At 44.2% G+C, this 20473-nt stretch overlaps 1 protein-coding gene across 6 annotated transcripts in view; it reads left to right on the top strand.

Annotated features, from left to right (window-relative positions):
- Positions 1 to 20473, top strand: part of PTPN13 (protein tyrosine phosphatase non-receptor type 13) — a 172333-nt gene that overhangs the window by 130590 nt on the left and 21270 nt on the right. For 3 of the 6 annotated variants that reach the window (XM_082236237.1, XM_082236240.1, XM_082236242.1), the window contains 16 exons: positions 1810 to 1903; positions 2337 to 2422; positions 3550 to 3712; positions 6063 to 6277; positions 6370 to 6468; positions 7614 to 7978; positions 9338 to 9512; positions 10539 to 10697; positions 12541 to 12712; positions 12808 to 13018; positions 14815 to 14885; positions 15810 to 15871; positions 16871 to 16982; positions 17887 to 18026; positions 19699 to 19776; positions 20310 to 20365. In XM_082236237.1, coding sequence (XP_082092363.1) covers positions 1810 to 1903; positions 2337 to 2422; positions 3550 to 3712; positions 6063 to 6277; positions 6370 to 6468; positions 7614 to 7978; positions 9338 to 9512; positions 10539 to 10697; positions 12541 to 12712; positions 12808 to 13018; positions 14815 to 14885; positions 15810 to 15871; positions 16871 to 16982; positions 17887 to 18026; positions 19699 to 19776; positions 20310 to 20365 — 2258 coding nt within the window. Of the gene's footprint in view, positions 1 to 1809; positions 1904 to 2336; positions 2423 to 3549; positions 3713 to 6062; positions 6278 to 6369; positions 6469 to 7613; positions 7979 to 9337; positions 9513 to 10538; positions 10698 to 12540; positions 12713 to 12807; positions 13019 to 14814; positions 14886 to 15809; positions 15872 to 16870; positions 16983 to 17886; positions 18027 to 19696; positions 19777 to 20309; positions 20366 to 20473 lie in introns of all 6 variants that reach the window. The other 3 variants (XM_082236238.1, XM_082236241.1, XM_082236239.1) reach the window with 2 other exon arrangements.

Consider the following 20473-nt stretch of genomic DNA (forward strand, 5'->3'; position numbering starts at 1 on the left):
GAGTTCTGTACATGATCATTCGTACTTAATGGGCTGCAACTACTTGACAATGTCACTTTAAAGATAAAACTCCGAAAGCGGGTATACAATGCCGTGTCCTTGTGTTTATTGCTTTTTTGTGGGGGTGTCTGAAAGTGCTTTTTTAATGGCAATCTTCAGTTCACTTTCCAAAGATCAGATTGAAGGATTGCATCTCAGAATTTTGGAAAGCACTTTGGACTAGGAGAGTTGAGTAAATGCAGATCACTAGAAGAGGTATTTGTGGCTCACCCAAGGAGATCAGCTAAGGCATATTCCCCAAGGCATTTGTCCAGATAATCTAGAGTTCTCATCCTTTTCAAAGTAAATCAGTTTGCCATAAAAATTAAAACACATTTCCTGCTTCCCTGTAACACACTTTAGAGTTGCACAGTATTGTGAGTACGTTGGTTGCAATTTCTAATCTGAAACAGAAAGCAAATGTGTTTTGCTGGCTCTGTACTAAATACTGTCCCCTTGGAATCCTATTAACACCTACATAGGAGTGAACCTACTGAGCACAGAGAGATTTACTTCCAAGTAAGCTTACGTAAGGGACGCGGGTGGTGCTCTGGGTTAAACCACAGAACCTAGGACTTGCCGATCAGAAGGTCGGTGGTTCGAATCCCCACGACGGGGTGAGCTCCCGTTGCTCGGTCCCTGCTCCTGCCAACCTAGCAGTTCGAAAGCACATCAAAGTGCAAGTAGATAAATAGGTACTGCTCCAGCGGGAAGGTAAACGGCGTTTCCGTGTGCTGCTCTGGTTCGCCATGCTGGCCACATGACCCGGAAGCTGTACGCCGGCTCCCTCGGCCAATAAAGCGAGATGAGCGTCGCAAGCCCAGAGGCGGCCACGACTGGACCTAATGGTCAGGGGTCCCTTTACCTTTACCTTTAAGCATACATAAAATAAGGCTGCTAGTTTGAAAGCATAGGAAGTGGACACTCTTAAGGAAGGAGTAGCCTTTTGCTGAAAGCAGAGATGGGGAACCTGTAGCCCTCCAGTTGTTACTGAGCTACACCTCCCATCGTCATTGGCCATGCTGGCTGGGCCAATGGGAGTGGGAAGCCAACAATTCTGAAGAGCCTCAGATCCCTCCAGTTTAGGGATCCATAAATCCCTTCTTGCTCAAGAACCATGTTTCTTAAAGTGGACAGGTCCCCCCCTCCCCCGATTGTGCTTTCTGCAATGTTGTGCAAAAAGAAATCCAACAATTGAGCTTTTCCCTTTTTGGAGATGCGGCAGTGGGGAGAGCTTCTCCTGTTGGATTCTTGCCTGTTGTGCAGCAGTTAAAGGCACAGTAAACTTAGCAGGAAATGGTGACCAAACTGCAATTTCAGACATTAGAAGAAACCCACCACCCAGCCTACTGAAGTTTCATTTCCCCCCCCATCTCAGCTTTCCATAACTCAAGAAGAAGCAGTGCACCTTAGTTTTCCCCTCTCTGTGTCTGTCTGTATCTGAATGGCTGGACATGCATGATATACCCTCAGACTCATGCTTTGTTAACCTTCACAAATATTCTCAATAGTTCTGTTACCAGAACTTTAAACTAGAATTCTGTACCCAGAAGAAGCCTTGGGAACCATCTCTTTGCTTGCATGGGGCTCAAAAAAGAAAAGAAAAATAATAACTCCTTCTGGGTTTCATTTTTGGCTGCCGCTTGTCCTTGCTGATAGCTTGCATGAGTATGTTCTGGATTCCTTTAAGGGATTGGGTTGGTGCCTTTGGTTTCGGATATCTGACTTTCCATTAAGGTCGTAACTTTCGTCCAATTTATTAATCTGCAGGGTGGTGTCAACACGAACGTGAGGCATGGAGGCCTGTATGTAAAAGCTGTTATTCCTAAGGGAGCAGCTGAAGCTGATGGTAGAATTCAAAAAGGCAAGTATAATTAACCTTTATTTTCATGTTGGGGTTTTGCAGCTTCCTGAATAGCCGGGATTCTTGGAGAATATAAGAAAAGGGGGGCACTTAGCTGGGCCTATCAAGACCCTATCAGCCTCGGTAGCTGTTTAGGACGTCAGTGTACAGAGGCCGAATATTTCTGGAGATCAGATGCTGGGGACGGGGATGGCTGGTCATATTCAGGTACATCTGGCTGCCCACTATTGGAAACAGGACGCTGGTCTTGACGGACCCTTGACCTGACCGAGAAAGTTCTTTTCATGTTTTCATTCCGCTGGTGTTTTATCCTGCACAAGTCTTTCTCAAATGAATGGCTATTGACTGGAGCTGAGAGAGGAGATTTATTTTGTTGGGTTGTGCTTAGCCTCTGCTTACGGGATTCCTGTAACCCTTCGTTGTTGGTTCCTAGGTGACCGTGTGCTTTCTGTCAATGGGGTTACTTTGGAAGGAGCTACCCATAAACAAGCTGTGGAAATCCTGAGGAATACCGGCCAGGTAGGAGGTTTACAGCCTTGTTTCTCTGGGGCCAATTGCTATGTTGCATTTCTAAGTTGCAGGAAGTTCCTGGGAGGAGGAACAACTATTGCTTCTGCCACCATCCACCAAGCCATTCTCAGTCATAGCAGAAGTGGCTTGCTTATTCTGGCAGCCGCTGCTCTCCCGCATGTGGCAAAAGCAGCAGCTGCCAGAGTATTCCCAGGAATCGTGGCTTTTGAAACGTTAGGCTGTGCTGCTGCTATCTTCAAAGATAGGGTCAGGTATGTGGTGGCTCTTCCAGAACTGTGTGGCAAAGGTCAAGCTAATCCTGGCGCCGCCCACATATTCTGGCTGCTGCTGCAATGCAGGGATACTTCCTTATTTGAGGTTCCATACCCAGTAGTGATGTATGGAAGTGAGAGCTGGACCATAAAGAAGGCTGATCGCCGAATAATTGATGCTTTTGAATTCTGGTGCTGGAGGAGACTCTTGAGAGTCCCATGGACTGCAAGAAGATCAAACTGATCCATTCTAAAGGAAATCAGCCCTGAGTGCTCACTGGAAGGACAGATCCTGAAGCTGAGACTCCAATACTTTGGCCACCTCATGAGAAGAGAAGACTCCCTGGCAAAGACCCTAATGTTGGGAAAGATGGAGGGCACAAGGAGAAGGGGACGACAGAGGACGAGATGGTGGGACAGTGTTCTCGAAGCTACCAACATGAGTTTGACCAAACTGCGGGAGGCAGTGGAAGACAGGAGTGCCTGGCGTGCTCTGGTCCATGGGATCATGCAGAGTCGGACACGACTAAACGACTAAACAACAACAACTGGCAGAGGCAAGACTCAAATGCAAGCATTCATTTCTTAGGAGATTCGCAACATGAATTGGTTATCCATTCAAGAAAATTATTCACAAATCATTTCATCTGCTGATACCTTCATCCAGGAGCTAGTCAAAAGAGTTGTGTCTTTTCCCATTTCCTAAAAGGAAACAATGGCATGGCGACACGCACCTCAGTAGTGGTGAGAGCATTCCACAGGTTTGGAGCCAATGCTAAAAAGACCCTGGTGCTGCGTACTTCATCCTGTGCTGACCTTTTCTTTTATTTCCGTGGCTAAGTGTCTATACGCTTGTTCCTGCAGGAGGTTCGCCTGGTGTTGGAAAAGGGCCAGCCTCCAGCCGCCAGAGTCCATGCTCCAGTTACGCCACAGTGCACACCTCCAAACCAGCCCAATCACAGTGGTGCCCCAGAAAGACCTGTGAAGAAAATGACACATGCCAGAGACTACAACTTTGTCACTGACGGTGAGATTCTGTCGGAATGCAAAGTGGGCTTGAGCCTCAATGGGTTAATTTTACCTCTAGAATGGCAGGCCAGTGGACCGAGACATAACATGACATTAGAACGACTGCAGTGTCAAGCCCTTTGAGTAGAATTCCCTGACTGACTGATTGATTGATTGTATTTCTATTCCATTTCTAATCAAATGAATACCAAAGTGGCTTACAAGCAACAAATAAATAACCGTAATAATAGAATAGAATATCACAAGTACAGTGTGAATCATATCATATAATTAACAGATTATTATTACAACCATTGCCATTTATAAAACACTATTAACAGATCAGTAACAATAGATAAATAAATAAGCTAATATCACACTTACAGTGTGAGTCATAGTACAGTGGTACCTCGGTTTTTGAGCGTCTCAGAAGCCGAATGTTTTGGAACCTGAACTTTCAAAACTTGCTTCCATTTTCGAACACTCCTCAGAAGTCAAACGGCTTCTGTATTTTTTATAAAAATTCTCCATTGACTTTGCTGACCGCCTTTTGTGCCTCAGTTGTCAAACGTTTCAGAAGTCGCACAGTCTTCCAGAACGGATTACGTTTGACAGCCAAAGTACCACTGTTTATGATTAACAAATCACTATGGCATTTAGAATCAATATTAACAAAATAACTTTAAAAATAAACTAAACACTATTGAGTTTACACACACACACACACACACACACACACACACACACACACCTTCTTCCAATGACTCATAATCTTTCACTCTATTCAGTTCATTGAAATAATAGTGGCCCCACAGGGCTGGCCCATGAGCTCAATTAAACCATTTGAATGAAACAGTAATGACCGTAATTATTATTAGCCTGCTTCTCCTTCAAGCAAGAATCATCGCTTACTTGCTTACCTGACCTACCTGTTCTCTGTTTTCATCACTTCCAGTTCTCCTTTTCCCCCTTCCTATGGCCCCTTTCAACCTATACATTTAAAGCACTATGACACCATTATGACACCTTCCCCCAAAGAATCTTGGGAACGCCATAATAATAATAATAATAATAATAATAATAATAATAATAATAATAATAATAATAATTTATTTATACCCCGCTCATCTGGCTGGGTTTCCCCAGCCACTCTGGGTGGCTCCCAACACAATATTAAAAACATGATAAAACATCAAACATTAAAAACTTCCCTAAGGAGGGCTGCCTTCAGATTTCTTTTAAAAGTCAGATAGTTGTTTATTTCCAGGGCGGGTGCCACTACCGAGAAGGCCCTCTGCCTGGTTCCCTGTAACCTCCCTTCTCGCAGTGAGGGAACCGCCAGAAGGCCCTCGGAGCTGGACCTCAGTGTCCGGGCTGAACGATGGGAGTAAGGGTTTGTTAAGGGTGCTGAGAGTTGTTAGGAAGCCCCTGTTCCCCTCACAGATCTACAATTCTCAAGAGTTCCCTGGGAAGGCTTGATTGTTAAAGCACATTGTAGTTCTGTGCGGGAGATAGCAGACTTCTTAACAACTCTCATCAACCTTTACAGAATTTCCAGTTGTCATTACTGATGTTCATTTCAATTTTCCTGCTTGAGGCTTTGTTGCCATTGGAAGTAAACCAGGCCCCTCGTGTGAAGAAAAGAAGTCCTATCTATTAGTGTGTTTATTCATATCCTGGGTTGTTTGGTTTGGTTTTTCCTTACCACTTGCCCTATGTTCCAGTGGAATTAAATTATGAAGGTTTGCTTTTGTACCATTTCTCCCAGATTCAGTTATTGTTCACGTTTGACACCCTCCATTCTGCACTCTTCCACGTGGCTTGGACTGCGTCCACACCTATGTTTAAAGCACTATGGTACCACTTCAGCAGTCATAGCTTGCCCCCAGGGAATCTTGGGAAGCTACAATTCCCAGAGCGGTTTTGCAATCAACCCCTCCTTCCAGAAAATTCTGGGGATTGCAGCTCTGTGAAGGTAATAATGGTCTAACAACTCTCAGCATCCTTAATAAACTTCAGTTCCCAAGATTCTTTGGGTGAACCCATGGCTGTTAAAGTGGTATCACAGTACCTTAAATGAATGGTGTAGAAGTAGACTTGGCTTGTTAATTTCTGGAGTACTGGCTGCTTTCATTTGGTGGGCAACTTGTCCCAAGTTTCTAACGAGTGGTATAAAAATGTTCTGTTCTCATACTTCTGCAGCAACCAGAGCATCTTAGGCTGCGTGAGTATCGATTTTTCTGCTTTCCTTTTGTTGTGGATGTGTACTTATGCATCTTGGTGCCTGAGGAGAGTGTTTGAAGCATGACCAGCGAGTGAGATCAGGCGTCTTCCCGTGCCGCAATGACATTCGCATTTCTTTTCTGCAGACAACACGTTTGAGGTGAAGCTGGTGAAAAACAGCTCGGGCCTAGGCTTCAGTTTCTGTCGAGAGGACAGCGTTTCTCCAGAGCAGCCAGGTTCCAGCATAGTCAGGGTTAAAAAGCTCTTTCCAGGGCAACCGGCTGCAGAAAGCGGACAGATCGAGGTTGGGGACGTCATCCTGAAAGTGAACGGAGCGTCTCTAAAAGGACTGTCCCAACAGGTCAGCACCACTTTCTGTTGGCTTGTTTCAGTTGTAGACACACCTTCCTGTTCAGCGTTTGTGCCTGATTTTTGAATCTCTTCTACATCTAGGAGGTTATTTCAGCTCTTAGGGGAACATCTCCTGAAGTCACCCTTCTCCTCTGCAGGCCACTTCCTGGGATACTGCCCGAAATTGACCCTTCTCTGCTGGTAAGAATGGTAGCACACTGGATGTTATGAGTGACTTTCTATGAAAATGTGCATCAAAGATTCCATTACAGTGGTACCTCGGGTTACATACGCTTCAGGTTACATACGCTTCAGGTTACTGACTCCGCTAACCCAGAAATATTACCTCGGGTTAAGAACTTTGCTTCAGGATAAGAACAGAAATTGGGCTCCGGTGGCACAGCAGCAGCAGGAGGCCCCATTAGCTAAAGTGGTGCTTCAGGTTAAGAACAGTTTCAGGTTAAGTACGGACCTCCGGAACGAATTAAGTATGTAACCAGAGGTACCACTGTATTATTATTAGTAGTATTAGTATTAGTATTATTATTTGCATACCGTCATTCATCCGTACCTCTCAGGGCGGTTCGCAACATAAAATTACAATATAAAAAACACAAAATATAGGGAAAAAACCCAATAACAATAACAGACCAATAATCCCCTCCTCCTGCAATCACATTTAAAAGGGTATAGGGCAGGCATGTCCAAAGTCCATTTTGGGGGCCCAATCCTGCCTGTCAGTCAGTTTAATCCGGCCCCTGTGGCAGTTTAACAACTTCAATCCTAAAAAAAGCTCAGCAACTTCAATCCTAAGAAATGGTTAACAACTTTGGTCAGCCCCCACGGCCCTTCATTTCATCAAATCTGGCCCTCTTTGAAAAAAATTTGGACACCACTGGTATAGCGTGGTAATCAGCCCAAGGCCTGGTTGAAGAGGAACATTTTTGCCTAAAGATGTATAATGAAGGCACCAGCCGAATCACCCTGGGGAGAGCATTCCTCAAATGGGGAGCCACTGCAGAAAAGGCCTGTTCTTGTGTTGCCATGAGCCCTCTCATGGAAGAGCCACTAGAAGAAGGGCCTTGGATGATGATCGCAAAGTCTGGGTTGGTTCATATGGGGAGAGGCGTTCCTTTTAAGCTTCACCCAAACAAAAAGTGTGTTTTTACTAATCTGGTGTAGGAGTCTAATAGCCTCCAAAGTACTTTATACAAACAATGAAAACCTGGGTGGGTCGGTGGGGGTGTACATGTGCATTACGCATGACAGTGACACCGGCTCTCTGAAACCGCAGCTGACATGCTTGGTCCCGTTTCTGCCATACTTTCTTCTCCTTTCTCCTCCAGACTCCTATCCATTCCCCTCAGCAGATTTTCCCTGACGTCAGCAAAGGCAACCCTCAGCAACCTAACGGGGAGCAAGACGACAGCTCTGACGAAAACGAAGCCACGGACAAGGGCAGGAAGCGGATCAAGTCCCCCTCTCGAAGGGACAGCTACAGCGACAGCAGCGGGAGCGGAGGGGAGGAGCTTCCTGCGAATGCGGCCCAGATAGCGAGCACAAAGTGGAGTTCCGCCCTATACCAAAACCCCAACAAATCGGCAGCGGAGGCACCTAGTCCTTATGAAACGCCCTGCAGCCAAGAAGAAACTATTCGCACCATATATTGTGCTCCGCATGAGACACCAGGGAAACCAGAAACTGAGAACAGGCATGTGCTGTTGGCTCGTTTCGTTAAATTAATTTAGTCATATAGTTTGGTTTTTAACATGATAAGTTGTGAGTCCTGCTAGACTCAAAGGGGGAAACCATGTTTGCTGTGCACCTAACATTCCCCATTCATGTCTAAAATGGGGTTTGAGGTGGAGTCCTAATTTTTGCATCCGTTTCAGTTGGGGGTGGGATTGCAGTTGCAGCAAGAGAGCAACAAATTCCTCTCTGTCCTCCAAGCCCTGTTCTGATAACTGAAAAGGGACTGACTTAAGAGAAAAATACCTGGGCCGATTGACTGCAGAGAGGTAACTCTAGGGTAGGGAGGGAAGGGAAATTTGACTCCGTTTGCATCTGAAGGCAAGCTTACTAATTCATGCTTTCCAAAGCAACACATGAACCAAAACAAAGTCACCTTTCAAAATTCGGACCTCTGAATTTTGCAATGCAGGTCTCCGGCCAGGTAATGTGTCCAAAAGTACATATACTAGGGTAAATATAAAACATGTGTATTTGTGGAAATGACATACACAAATGCATTTCATTAGGCGGATTTGGTTTGCAAGAATGTGTGCATTAGGTAAAATTGCATATAGAGAAGTGTGTATTTTAGAGGTTATTTTCAGGAAAATGCTGGTGAATTTTCACAAGGACTGTTAAAAAATAAATTTGCAAACTGAAGTGGAAGTATGGAGAGCTGAACAACTTAAGACTGGAAAAGCTAGAAACTGGGAGAAACCAAAATTGACATATTCACCAAACCTTGAGGGTTCAGCTCCCTTCACCCACACACCACTTTTGATTGAAAAATAATGTCCCAGTCCTGCTTTCCATGCAGAGCACTGACTTTCCATGCAGAGGGTCCTGAGTTCAATCCCTGGCATCTCTAGGTATGGCTGGGAGAGACCCCTGCCCAGTCAATGCAGACAGCACTGTGCTAAATGGATAATGGTCTGACTCCTACATTCCCATGTAGGTGAACAGGGCAAACACATGGCTACAATGTGGCTACCTCCATCTCCTCTGCTTTGGCCGTGTGGATGGTCTTTTAAACCAGTGAACTGCCCTGAGGATCCCATTTCAGAATCAAGAGATGGGTTAAAAATATAATCAATAAATTACCACCTTTGCAATTTCAACCCTCCTCCAGAGGCACTGGAGCCAACCCTCCTCTGCTTTGGCCGTGTGGATGGTCTTTTAAACCAGTGAACTGCCCTGAGGATCCCATTTCAGAATCAAGAGATGGGTTAAAAATATAATCAATAAATTACCACCTTTGCAATTTCAACCCTCCTCCAGAGGCACTGGAGCCAACCTAAATTTTTATTCCTTTCTTCGTCTTCCTTTCCTTTTCCTTTAGTAACCCACCGTCTCTTCTCCCAATGGATTTGCCACCAATATCAAGATGTCGCACCTTCACATCTGGTTCAGCGGACGAGAAATACAGCTGCTCTGTCTCTGAGCTGGTGGCAGCGCCAGGAGGCCTTGCGTCGCTTTTGAGCCAGCTTGAAAAACACGCCGATGAATATGAACCAGTAATGTCCTACTTTTTCTTCTCAGTAGTTGGAGGGAGGGTTGCGTGCTTTTTTAGGTTTGTGCAAACACAGCAAAATGCTACAGTTTACCCGGTTGCAACCCAGTAGACTTTTGCGCCGTCTGTGCCAATTTGCAGATCAGAACTCTACCCTACTTCATTCTGTGTGGACTGTACCATGTTGTTTTATTTTTATTGAAATACTCAGCTGCTGCTCTGGTCAGTTGGGACCTCCCCTACCCCATCGCAGATTCTTTTAGGTAAAAGTGAAAACACCGGGTGATCCAAACAGGGATGTTTCTTGCCTATTGGATCTAATTTTCATATTTAAAAAGAAATATCTGCAAGTAGATTTCAAATGGGCTCCAGGTACAAACTGCAGAAGCTATTTTTAGTGCATCCACTTAGAAACTGCCCAAAAGACACCTGTGACATGCATACCTGACCTCAATTATCTCCTCCTTTGTGTCATGCTATCTTGAACTATCCTTGTGTATTGGGGACAAGTGGATCATTCTATTTCTGTCCCAGGTCAGTTTTGCACATGTTCATTCATAGATCTTCTCCATCCTGTTTCCACACATTAATCTGCATTTTTTTTAAGAATCCAAACAGAAACCCATATTTTAAAATATTGGTTGGTGTACACATCGATTAACATGACTAGGTTAGAGCCACTTGTTTCAGTGGGTATTCTCTGATTAAAGACTAATTGAATACCACCCATTTTGTCTCAATTTTCATATTTCTAAACATGTTTTATGCTTAAAATATACTGTTTTTAAAACGGGGCAGAACATTTTTGAGCCAACAACTGCACTGCAAAATTCAGAGGAAAATCCAAGGGAGAGTTATGCTCTGATCTGCAGGTTAGTCCAGGAGATGCAAATTGGTTTGTTCACAGAAATTGCATTCCTCAAATACCACCACATAGATAGATTACACATTCAGATCTATGTAGCTGTGTTATGTGTATTGTGTTGCTAGTTCTCACTCTGAAACGGGCTGAAAATGTGCTTCCTTCCAGGAGGTGGAGCTCCATGTTGTCCTGACTAAATCAGAGAAGGGTAGCCTTGGTTTCACCGTGACCAAAGGCAATGATAACGTTGGCTGTTACATCCATGACGTCGTTCAAGACCCTGCCAAAAGTGATGGGAGGTTACAACCCGGAGATCGACTGATCAAGGTGAGTTGGAATGAAACAGAAGAAAAAGGACCACTTGGTTTGTTTCCTGTTATGTTGAAAAACAAATCCACAAAGGGTCCAAAGGGTAGCAACACAAGAACAGTGGCTCCCCATTTGTGGAATACTCTCCCCAGGGAGACTCACCTGGTGCCTTCATTACATATCTTTAGGTGCCAGGCAAAAACATTTCTCTTGTTATTATGCTCTGTGTCTTTGAAGGGCATGGGACGCAGGTGGCACTGTGGGTTAAACCACAGAGCGTAGGGCTTGCCAATCAGAAGGTCAGCGGTTCGAATCCCCGCGACAAGGTGAGCTCCCGTTGCTCGGTCCCTGCTCCTGCCAACCTAGCAGTTCAAAAGCACGTCAAAGTGCAAGTAGATAAATAGATACCACTCTGGCAGGAAGGTAAACGGTGTTTCCGTGCCCTGCTCTGGTTCGCCAGAAACGGCTTAGTCATGCTGTCTACATGACCCAGAAGCTGTACGCCAGCTCCCTAGGCCAATAAAGCGAGATGAGTGCTACAACCCCAGAGTCGTCCGCGACTGGATCTAATGGTCAGGGGTCCCTTTACCTTTTATCTTTGAAGGGCAGTATATAAATTGAATAAATAAATAAAATTAAAAGATAAAATTTGGGGGAAAGGCAAAACAGCAGCACTGAGGCTGCAGCTGACTAAAGATGTTTGCAGTGGGCTAAAGGATTTGCAGTGGCCGTGCGTATAGCCTGGTCTGCTGGAGAGACTAAAAGTTTCCACGATAGCCTTGTTAGTTTATATTTAGCTACAGTGGCTGTCAGTGCAAGAACAGTTTACTTAACGATAGCTTGTGACAGCCGCATTGGCTGTACACGTCCTTTCTAAGGGCGCATCGCTGGTTCCTTTCGGAAGTATTATTCCTACAAGCATTTAGACTTTCTCAAGGTGATTTTCCTCTATGCATTTTTTATATTATCCTTCTGAGTTCTTGCTTTGATGTTGGTTTTTATTATGTATTATTTGGTGCTGTTACATACTATTTAGTGCTGTGCACCTTTTCTCTAATTTTGCTTCTTGCAAGTTACTTGGAATGTGTTTTATGAGGAAAAAATGGGATATAAATTAACTGATTTTCACCGAGAAGATGCTAGTATCCTAATTCATACTGTTTGTAGTTCCCTCTTCCAATCTTCAGTGTTTGTATCTTGCGCTGTGTGTGTGTGTGTGATTACCTCACCTGAAGGGGGTCCTTGTGCAAATCCCACGTGTTTTTGTAAACAGCTTTGAATCTACAATCAAGTGGTATATAAAATTTGTGAAATAAGTAAATAAATAAAATGTCTGTCCCCTCTCCCCCACCCTCCAATCACCATGACAGGCATCTAAAGAAGTGTGCATGCACACGAAAGCTTATTCCAAGAACAAATTTAGTTGGTCTCTAAGGTGCCCACCTAGCAGTTCGAAAGCACCCTTAAGTGCAAGTAGATAAATAGGTACCGCTTTATAGCGGGAAGGTAAATGGCGTTTCCGTGTGCTGCGCTGGTGCTGGCTCACCAGAGCAGCTTTGTCACGCTGGCCACGTGACCCGGAAGTGTCTCCGGACAGCGCTGGCCCCCGGCCTCTTAAGTGAGATGGGCGCACAACCCTAGAGTCGGACACGACTGGCCCGTACGGGTAGGGGTACCTTTACCTTAAGGTGCTACTGGACATTTTTTAAAAATATATTTATATTTCAACCATGACAGGCATTCATGCATTTTGCCAGCAAAGAATAGTGTCAGACAATCATTTCACTGTCTGAAAATCTACTTAGGTTGTTTAAATTATTGCCGCATCTCAGATCTTTCTCTTTGATATTCATCTTCACAGGTTAATGATACAGATGTCACTAACATGAGCCACACAGATGCTGTCAGTTTCCTCCGAGCTGCTCCAAAGACAGTCAGGCTGGTGCTTGGGCGTGTTTTGGAGTCGCCCAAGTTTCCCATGCTGCCACATCTACTGCCTGACATTAACTTGACATGCCATAAAGAAGAACTGGGTAATCCATTCTTTCGTGGCCTCTGCCCATCCGTCCTCTTCTGTTTACAAAAGCAAAATATGTATGGTGCTATTTCTTCTCCTTTTCCCCTCCAGGCATCTCCCTTGCAGGTGGTCACGACAGCCTTTATCAAGTGTTATACATTAGTGATATCGCTCCAAAATCTGCCGCAGCCATAGAAGGGACTCTTCGTGCCTTGGATGTCATCCATTACATTAATGGGATCAGCACCCAGGGCATGACTTTGAAAGAGGCAAAGAGGACGCTGGAGATGTCGCTTCCAACAGTGGTGTTGAAAGGAACAAGGTACTTGTAGTGGTTGGGAGTTACTCGTGTGTAAACTGTCCCCTTTTGGGAGCTTGGCTGCCTGGGTTAAACCGTCTTCACTGCACAGCCCATCTCAGTGTGGCTGCCTCAGTCGCTAGCAGAATCTTTCTGTGGGCGTTTCTTAAACCTTTGCCAGCATAAAAGCTGTTTGACACCCAATCGTCCCCGCCTCTCATTGCGCGGGAGTCTCCTGCACAGGGAGGGCGTGGGCAGTGGAGGACCAGTGCTCTCCTCACTGACTTCCAAGGAAGAATCCCGGAGCCCTTCCACCTCTTCTCCCATTTGCTCTCCTGGATCCTTGGTGTTACGCTGATTTCCTTCCCCCTCTATCAAGCTGCGTCTCCCCCTAGTGCTGGTACCTTCCCCTGCAGAATCAGAGAGCCTCTCCTTCTCCTGTTGCTCTGATGTCAGTTCCCTGACAGTACTTCTTAGGAATGGCTAGATGCTGTACTATTTATTTTCTTTATTCCTGCCTTTCTTCCATGATGCAGCTCAAGGTGGCCTACATGCAGTCTTCCTTCCAGGCACCTGACAAGAGCCCGGTTGGCTTAATTTCAGTAATGTACCGTAGATTCCGGCATATTAGGCAACTGGGCGTATAAGACTGCCAATTTGGGGGGTCGACTTATACGCCCACTCTTATACGCAGCAGCAGCAGTGGGCGGCGGGCTCCACGCCAGGAGGAACATGCCAGGCTAAGCTGCCCAGCGATGCTATGCCGGCTTCGCTGGGCAGCTTCCTCCCGGTGCAGTGCGGAGCCCGCCGCCCACTGCTGCTGCCTAGCGGACCCATACCCGGCATATAAGACGACCCCCAACTTTTTGGAGGATTTTCCGGGGTTAAAAAGTCATCTTATACGCAGGAATCTGCGGTACAAATATATTGGGCTCAGATTAAGACAGGCTGGGGCCTTATACTGTGTCAGGTTTCAGAGGCCCCATAACACAATGCCCCTTTTTTGAAGTGCTAAGAGAAAAGGGTAACGAAAATAAGAATAACCAAGTTTCATATTTGCATATGTACCAGAACATAGGCAAGGAGGCAACTAGAAGCGAACCATCAAATTAAAGCATGTATATTGAAAGTTTTGGTCAATCCAGCACAGAGATCACATGAGATCTCTTTCCAGTTAATAATGTGGTGAAGAATTGCACGTCTTGACTAATAATAATAATAATAATAATAATAATTTATTATTTATACCCCGCCCATCTGGCTGGGCCTCCCCAGCCACTCTGGGCGGCTTCCAAAAAAATATAAAAATACTGTAATACATCAAACATTAAAAGCTTCCCTAAATAGGGCTGCCTTCAGATGTCTTCTAAAACTCTGGTAGTTGTTGTTCTCTTTGACATCTGGTGGGAGGGCGTTCCACGGGGAGGGCGCCACTACCGAGAAGGCCCTCTGCCTGGTTCCCTGTAACTTGGCTTCTCGCAGTGAGGGAACTGCCAGAAAGCCCTCGGTGCTGGACCTCAGTGCCCAGGCAGAATGATGGAGATGGAGAAGCTCCTTCATGTATGCTGGACCGAGGCCGTTTAGGGCTTTAAAGGTCAGCACCAACACTTTGAATTGTGCTCGGAAACGTACTGGGAGCCAATGTAGGTCTTTCAAGACCGGTGTTATGTGGTCTCGGCGGCCGCTCCCAGTCACCAGTCTAGCTGCTGCATTCTGGATTAGTTGTAGTTTCCGGGTCACCTTCAAAGACTACAGACAGATATCAGGTATATTTTGAAATGTTTGTACAAACTGTGCTTAAGAGTTTCTTATTTTCGCAGGGATGGCCATCCAGTGTTTCCAAGGTCCAAAGGCCCCAATAGCTCAAGTCCAAGGTCAATAAAGCATAATGGTAAGGGCATAAATGTATACCAGTTTTACAAGTTGATTTCATATTGTGCTGTGCATAGTTTCTCAAAAGTGGCAACAAGAAAATGGGCCTTTTCTGTGGTGGCTCCCTTGATTGTGGAATGCTCTGCTCAGAGAGGCTCACCTGGCGCCATCATTACATGTCTTTAGGCACCAGGCAAAAACATTCCTCTTTACCCAAGCCTATGGCTATTAAATAGTCTATGACTTGTGAAAATGTGGGGGAGAAGAGTGTTATTATAATGACTATTTTATTATTAGGCTGTCCATCAGTTTGCTTTCTATTTTTATTATGTTTTTATCATTGATGCTCTGTAATGCGTTTTTAATGATGTACACTGACCACTGGGATCTTCTGATAAACGGTGGTATTTAAATTGAAATAATAATAATAATAATAATATAGCAGCAGCAGCAATATCCTCAAAAGTACATTTAAGAAAGATAAATACAGTGGTACCTCGCAAGACGAATGCCTCGCAAGACGGAAAACTCGCTAGACGAAAGGGTTTTTGGTTTTTTGAGTTGCTTCGCAAGACGATTTCCCCTATGGGCTTGCTTCACAAGACGGAAACGTCTTGCAAGTTTGTTTCCTTTTTCTTAAAACCATTAATACAGTTGCGGCTTGACTTCGAGGAGCAACTCATAGCACGCGGTGTGGTAGCCTTTTTTGAGGTTTTTGAAGACTTTGGTGATTTTTGAAGCTTTCCCAAAACTTTTCTGACACTGTGCTTCGCAAGACGAAAAAAATCGCAAGACAACAAAACTCGCGGAACGAATTAATTTCGTCTTGCGAGGCACCACTGTAACTTTTAATCGCAAGATGGCTAAATTTCAAGTTATAATTTGAAACCTATTAGTTTGTTGGAAAATAACAAATCATGCAATTTCTACACTCTTCTCGTAGGTCATTTACTTGGAGACCCCTATGGCAAAGCAGAAATAGGGCCTGAGGCATATGCACCGAAAGTAAGTAACTGAGAACAGTTACTCTCTCCCCTTGTTGCTGCAGCAGGAGGAATTGTGCCGCACAATGAAATGTTTGTGTTTTAAAGGGGGAAAGCATTGCGCAGGGCAAATTTACATCAGTGGTGATCTTGGCTCTTCACATGGTCTTCAGCTTGTCAACAGCTGGAGCTGGATCCAGCAGATTTCCTTCCTTTTGAAGAAAGGGGATTCTTCTGGCAGATGAAATCTGTTTCTGACAGAGGAAATTCCTTCTGCCAGTGGGAGAAAACCTTCCCACCCAGCATTTTTAACTGTTCATTTATTAACAAATATTAAATACCCAGTATTTAAGCAGAAGTAGACATGAATCAGATAATGTCATTTACTGGAATTTTAAAAAATATTAGATTAGTCAAGTTTTGAAGTGTCTGGAAAAGTTTATTTAAAATTTGCATGTTTGATGATATCAGACTAGCCTCCTTCCTCTGTCTTTCTGTAAGCAGAGTCAATCCATTGTTTAGCGTTACCTAAAAGTGCAGCTTCCCTCATTTCCTTGAACTGTCCCTGCTTTTGAATTCACAGAGAAACCATAGTCGACTCTTAGACCTGAACTAGGCAGGTTTTGTCTGCAAACCAGAACTGGAAACCACTATCAAACCATGGTTCCCAATTCTGGTTTGTGGATATAGGCTATGGTTTGTACGAATCACAGTTTGCCTAGTTCAGATGTTAATAGCAAACCATTTTAAATTGGTCAGTCAGCAAGTCAGGGTGGGAAATGGCACATGTGATTGGAGAAAGGTTGCTTCATGTAATGCCAAACCATGGTTTGGCGCTGTCTGAACCATGTCATACCTAGTTAGACGATGACAGGGGTTGAATTTTGGGCCTTCTGTGAGCTACGCTTGTGCTCCAGCAGCGAGCTGCATACTTCCCTGAATCGTGGGGCCAAAACACCTAAACCCATATTGCCAGCAGTGCTTAAAGAGAAAACTGATTTATGATTCTTGGTTTTGTTAGGTTAATGGTGAAATGAACAACTACCACTATCCAAAAGGGCCAGGGAATGTCACCGTATCTAAAGACGTTAGTAGTCAGGCCTCTGATTTTTCCAGCTACAGTAACAACTCAGGTAAGGATGACAGAGTGGGACGATTTTGTATCTCTTACAAAAGCTTTCAGGAGTGCACTGAAACAGTAAAATGAATGAGGGTGCTGTGCCTAAGTATTCTAGGTTGTATTGTCCGGCTTCAGTATATTGTTTTTGAACAATAATGTTGTTAGAACTGTACATTTATTTGGATGCTATTCAAGTCTTACTTAGCATTGACCCGTTGAACTTAATCAGTATGGCTAAGTTAGGTCCATGATTTTCAATGGGTTTACCACCCAAAGTGCTGTGGTGTTTTGCTGTGAACAGGCCTCTTCCTCAAGGAGCTTTCGATATACCATATTTTTTGCTCTATAAGACTCTCTTTTTCCCTCCTAAAAGGTAAGGGGAAATGTGTGTGTGTCTTATGGAGCGAATGCGGGCTGCGCAGCTATCCCAGAAGCCAGAACAGCAAGAGGGATCGCTGTTTTCACTGCGCAGCGATCCCTCTTCTTGTTCTGGCTTCTGAGATTCAGAATATTTTTTTTCTTGTTTTCATCCTCCAAAAACTAGGTGCGTCTTGTGGTCTGGTGCGTCTTATAGAGTGAAAAATACGGTAGATTTCCAGATTACACCAGAGGAAGGGTATGAGAAACATGGAGAAACAGAGACAAGGGTAAATTAGATGAACGCAAGCAATGGTAGCTAAGTAAACCTGCGTAGATCACACAGTCCTATAATGATTTCCTTCTTTTCCAAGGAAGGGGAAGGGAGATTTAGTCTGCTTGCTTCTTTTTCAAGGATTACCTAGCGCTAAGAAACAAAGAAGAGATTATCTAAAAATTTTATTGCCTTTCAGCAAGGGGAGCAGGGCTTTGCAATTCCACATGTTCCTCATTTTCTTCTCCCTGGCAGCAACAGCTATGTGACATTGTTTTATTTAAAGCAGAGGTGCAAGACGATGATTCTTACGATGTGGACGATCACAACGAAGTCATTCAGTACCTTTTAGATGTTGTAGATGAAGAAGCCCAGAACCTGCTAAACCGTAGTAACGCCGCATCTGGGAACCACCTGCCAGGTACAGTCAAGTGAGCCATCAGTGAAAAAAATCCCACTAATAAGAGACGGTTCCAGAGTTGATGTACTTCACAAGATTGAATTTTATTAGGCCTGCAACTCATTTCTTACTAGGTCGTCGCTATCTGTGATGCAAATGCCTTGTTAGTGCTAATTCAGTCTGCATGCTCATTAACTTCCAGGGAAGCTTTCTCAGCCAGACGTTGCTGATAAGCATTGCTTAACCGTTGGCAAAATCGTTGATCTTTAACAGTTGCAGAGTTCTGTCTGATGTAGTTTCAGGCTCAAAGCTGGAGACTTCCATTTCAGGGTATCTTGGAAAATAAACACCGGTGTGTTGTGTATTTGAAATGTTTGTGTGAGTTTGTGTGAGCAACATTTTTTTTCCTTGAGAGAAGGGGCTTTTTGGTGGTGGTGCCTCAGTTGTGATGATGAGTCATGGACTGGCCAGATGCAGAGGACTGGTGGGAGGCACCAGCTGGGGAACCCCCAAGGAAACCCCCAGGGGAAGAAGGCTCGGAGCCAGGGGATTGGTGGTGGGACGATGATGAATGGTCTGAGGGAGCAGGCTAGGAGGAAGAAGTTGTGGCGATCACACAGGGTCCCTGGACATTTCACTGTCTATTGATCCCTGTGCCACCACTTTATTTCTCGCTGCCACCACCCAGGCCCTACCTGGGACAATACTGAGTCCAGTCAGGGTTAAACTGGAATATAAACTTCTGTTTATTTATTGCAGTTTAACAAGCGTGTGGTTTCATAAATGGAATCAGTCAATTACAATCATGGGGTGCCTATCCAGACCTATAACTTCCACTACCTGCTCTCACTCACTAAACCACCTCTCAGATATTTACTTGTCTTCCTAGCTCCTAACTGTTCCTGACTCAGCTTATTTCGCTACACTAACTCCACCTACCCACAGACTCTCCCAATTCACTCCCACTCCAACCAACCACCCAACTCCCAACGAACTCCTCCCTTTGCCCCTCCAAGAGCTGGTTTTATAGTCCCTCTGACTCCACCCCCCTGGGTTCTGATTGGGTAACCTGTTTAACTATTTCACCTCCAGCACTCTCATATGTTAACGTCACATAGGTGTCTGAGTGCTTGTGTGTGTGTGTGTGTGTGTGCGCGCGCACGCGCTCAGGCCAACATCTGGTGACAGCAAACAAACAGAAAAACTAACGAAGCATAATGAAAGTATAAAAGGCTCAGAAATAAGAAAGTCAGAAATAGATCCCTTCACCAAAGTTGATAGATTATTTCCCTTCAAACGATTTGCTGAAGAAATAAGTGGTTCCTTTAGTGTCTGTGTTTCAGCTGCTGATAGTTGTTCCCTACCCTTAATTATTGTGCTTGGCAATACTATTCGGATAGCTAAGCATTTAAGGAGCAGCAGCTGGACCTTTTCCAAGTTAGCCCCATGGATGTAGTAAGGAATTCTTCTTTTTTTCTGGCAGGTCTCCTGTGTCTTGTATTAGTTGTGTGGCAGGCAGATGTTCAACGGGGGAAATCTCCAGCAGCCCCCTCCCCTTCCCCACAGCCCTAGCCTTCATGAGGTTTTGTTAAATAGTGGCACACGCTTGCATTTAGTGAGTGATTAAAGCCTATCAGTCCTGATCATTTGTGTGGGTTTTTTCTTATTTTTTGACGCCATGTTTCTCTCCCTGTAGAGGCAAATGGGAAACTTGCAGAAGAGAAATCAGAAGACACAGACTGTGATGGGTCATCGTTGCCTGACGATTTCCCAGAGGTAAAATAAATATGGTAGCAGGATTTTTTTTATTTAAAAATTGCACTGGTTTTATATGTGGAATTGTTGTATATATGCAGCTATTTTTGATAGTTTTCACTTTTTTACTTTTGCTTTGTCTGTAATTGTTTTATTTGTTTTCATAATTGTATATTTTACCTCCCCCCGGGACCTTACGGTAAAGGGCAGCTTTAAAAAGAAAATATAAATGATTAAAATTGTGCAACCTAATCTGCTGATGTGTGATTGAAAGCCATCCAAAATATTGACTGCCTGGCAATTCACATAGTGTTTTTAAGTATTATAGAAACTATCAGCGTCTTTGGCGGATGTTGTGGTTGTCAGCACAAAATGGTGGCTGTAGGCAGCAAAAAGAAAGAGGTGACACTATTCTATATTCTCCCATCGAAAAGAAAAGAACGGAATAGAATAAGGCGCAGAATTTTTTACATAAAAGTTTTCTACCTTGCTAGTTCCCCGCTATGTAATTATAATTTGTTTTACAAATGGTCTTGTTCTGTTTTTCTCCTTAGCCACCCCAAATAAATGGCTGTGAAGAGTATTGTAATAACAAAAGGATTTCTGAAAGGTGAGTTTTTTAAAAAAATGGAGATATACACAAGGCCAGTCCTCCTTAATTTGGCTCATATTTACTGGTTTTGACAGCTCAAAAAATTGAAATAAAAATACCGTGTGA

This window comes from Podarcis vaucheri (genome assembly GCF_965113315.1).
Source record: "Podarcis vaucheri genome assembly, chromosome: 9".
NCBI classification, from domain to species: domain Eukaryota; kingdom Metazoa; phylum Chordata; class Lepidosauria; order Squamata; family Lacertidae; genus Podarcis; species Podarcis vaucheri.